The sequence below is a fragment of the Salvelinus fontinalis genome, chromosome 33, assembly GCF_029448725.1.
Source record: "Salvelinus fontinalis isolate EN_2023a chromosome 33, ASM2944872v1, whole genome shotgun sequence".
Lineage (NCBI taxonomy): Eukaryota > Metazoa > Chordata > Actinopteri > Salmoniformes > Salmonidae > Salvelinus > Salvelinus fontinalis.
The window spans coordinates 8,337,745-8,338,847 of record NC_074697.1 but is presented as its reverse complement, the minus strand read 5'-3'; the positions used below and the strand labels follow the sequence as shown (position 1 = coordinate 8,338,847).

At 43.7% G+C, this 1,103-nt stretch overlaps 1 protein-coding gene across 2 annotated transcripts in view; it reads right to left on the bottom strand.

The window, feature by feature from the left end:
* Nucleotides 1-777: 777 nt before the first annotated feature.
* clpb (ClpB family mitochondrial disaggregase) overlaps nt 778-1,103 on the bottom strand; it is a 76,908-nt gene continuing 76,582 nt past the window's right edge. Inside the window, exon 13 of one of the 2 annotated variants that reach the window (XM_055895088.1) lies at nt 778-1,103. This exon is cut by the window's right edge and continues 34 nt beyond it. In XM_055895088.1, the coding sequence (XP_055751063.1) occupies nt 928-1,103 (176 nt within the window). In that variant the 3' untranslated portion in view covers nt 778-927. The other variant, XM_055895087.1, reaches the window with a different exon arrangement.

Here is a 1,103-nt window from a genome sequence, read left to right as displayed (position 1 = left end):
TCAGGGTGACGGTGAACCACAGTTCTATGTTATGTGGGAGATGGGTGTCATTTCTCCCCGTGTTAAAGAACAACAATAGGCATCCTGTGCTAATGCACATGGACCTGATTCATCAACCGAGTTAAAGCTGCGATAACTCACTGTTTTGGGGCGACATGACCAAATCCACAGAGAAAAGTGAGTTATAGATCTGTCATTCTCATTGAAAGCAAGTCTAAGAAGCGGTAGATCTGTTCTACGTTCTCTATTTCTATGTTTCCTGTTCTTAAGTTTATTTTTTTGTTGTTGAGTCTTTTACATTCGGTTTTGTACACCAGCTTCAAACAGATAAAAACACAATATTTGGGGTTATGGAAAATATATTTCACAGTGGTTTAGATGATAAAATTATTCTCTACATGAACCGAAATTAGGCCAGGAAATGGCAGAGCGATTTCTGCACAGTGCATCTTTAACACCGCAAGCATTTCTTAATTAGTATTAACATCTCTGATCACAGATCCGGTTCATCTAGCCCCAACAGAGTCGAATGAAGAAGTTACCATTGATCTGAGGTCAGCTTGGTGCTTTTCTCTGGATGGTTAAGGTTAGGATTTAGGAAGGCTGAACTGATCCTAGGTCTGTGCATAAGGTCAACTTCTACCCGAGGAGCCACAGCTAGGTAAATCCCTCTGGAGTCACTGTAATAAGAACTACTACTGTCAACCTTCATCACATCACCCCCCCCCCCCCCCCCCCCCCTATCATTTCCCTGAGGCAGAGTTGGCTGACAGAAACAGAGTGATATTGATATTTAAATATTTATGAAAGTTCATGTGATGTTAAACACTACAATCAGATCAGCCAGGGACAGCAGATGCTATTGATCTGAGTGGGTCTCTCTGGTCAACACACACCAATGAAAAACACCCATATGGTGAGTACAAATCACACACAACGCACAGTCCATAATACTACGCAATAGCAAACTCGCACGGGCACGCCGGCACACGTAACCCCACACACACCACCGGCTACCTTCTTGGCCCAGAAGTTGAGCTCTTTGCTGACAAGCTGCTGCAGTTCAGAGGGGCAGAACGGCAGGAAGTAGACAATCTCATTGA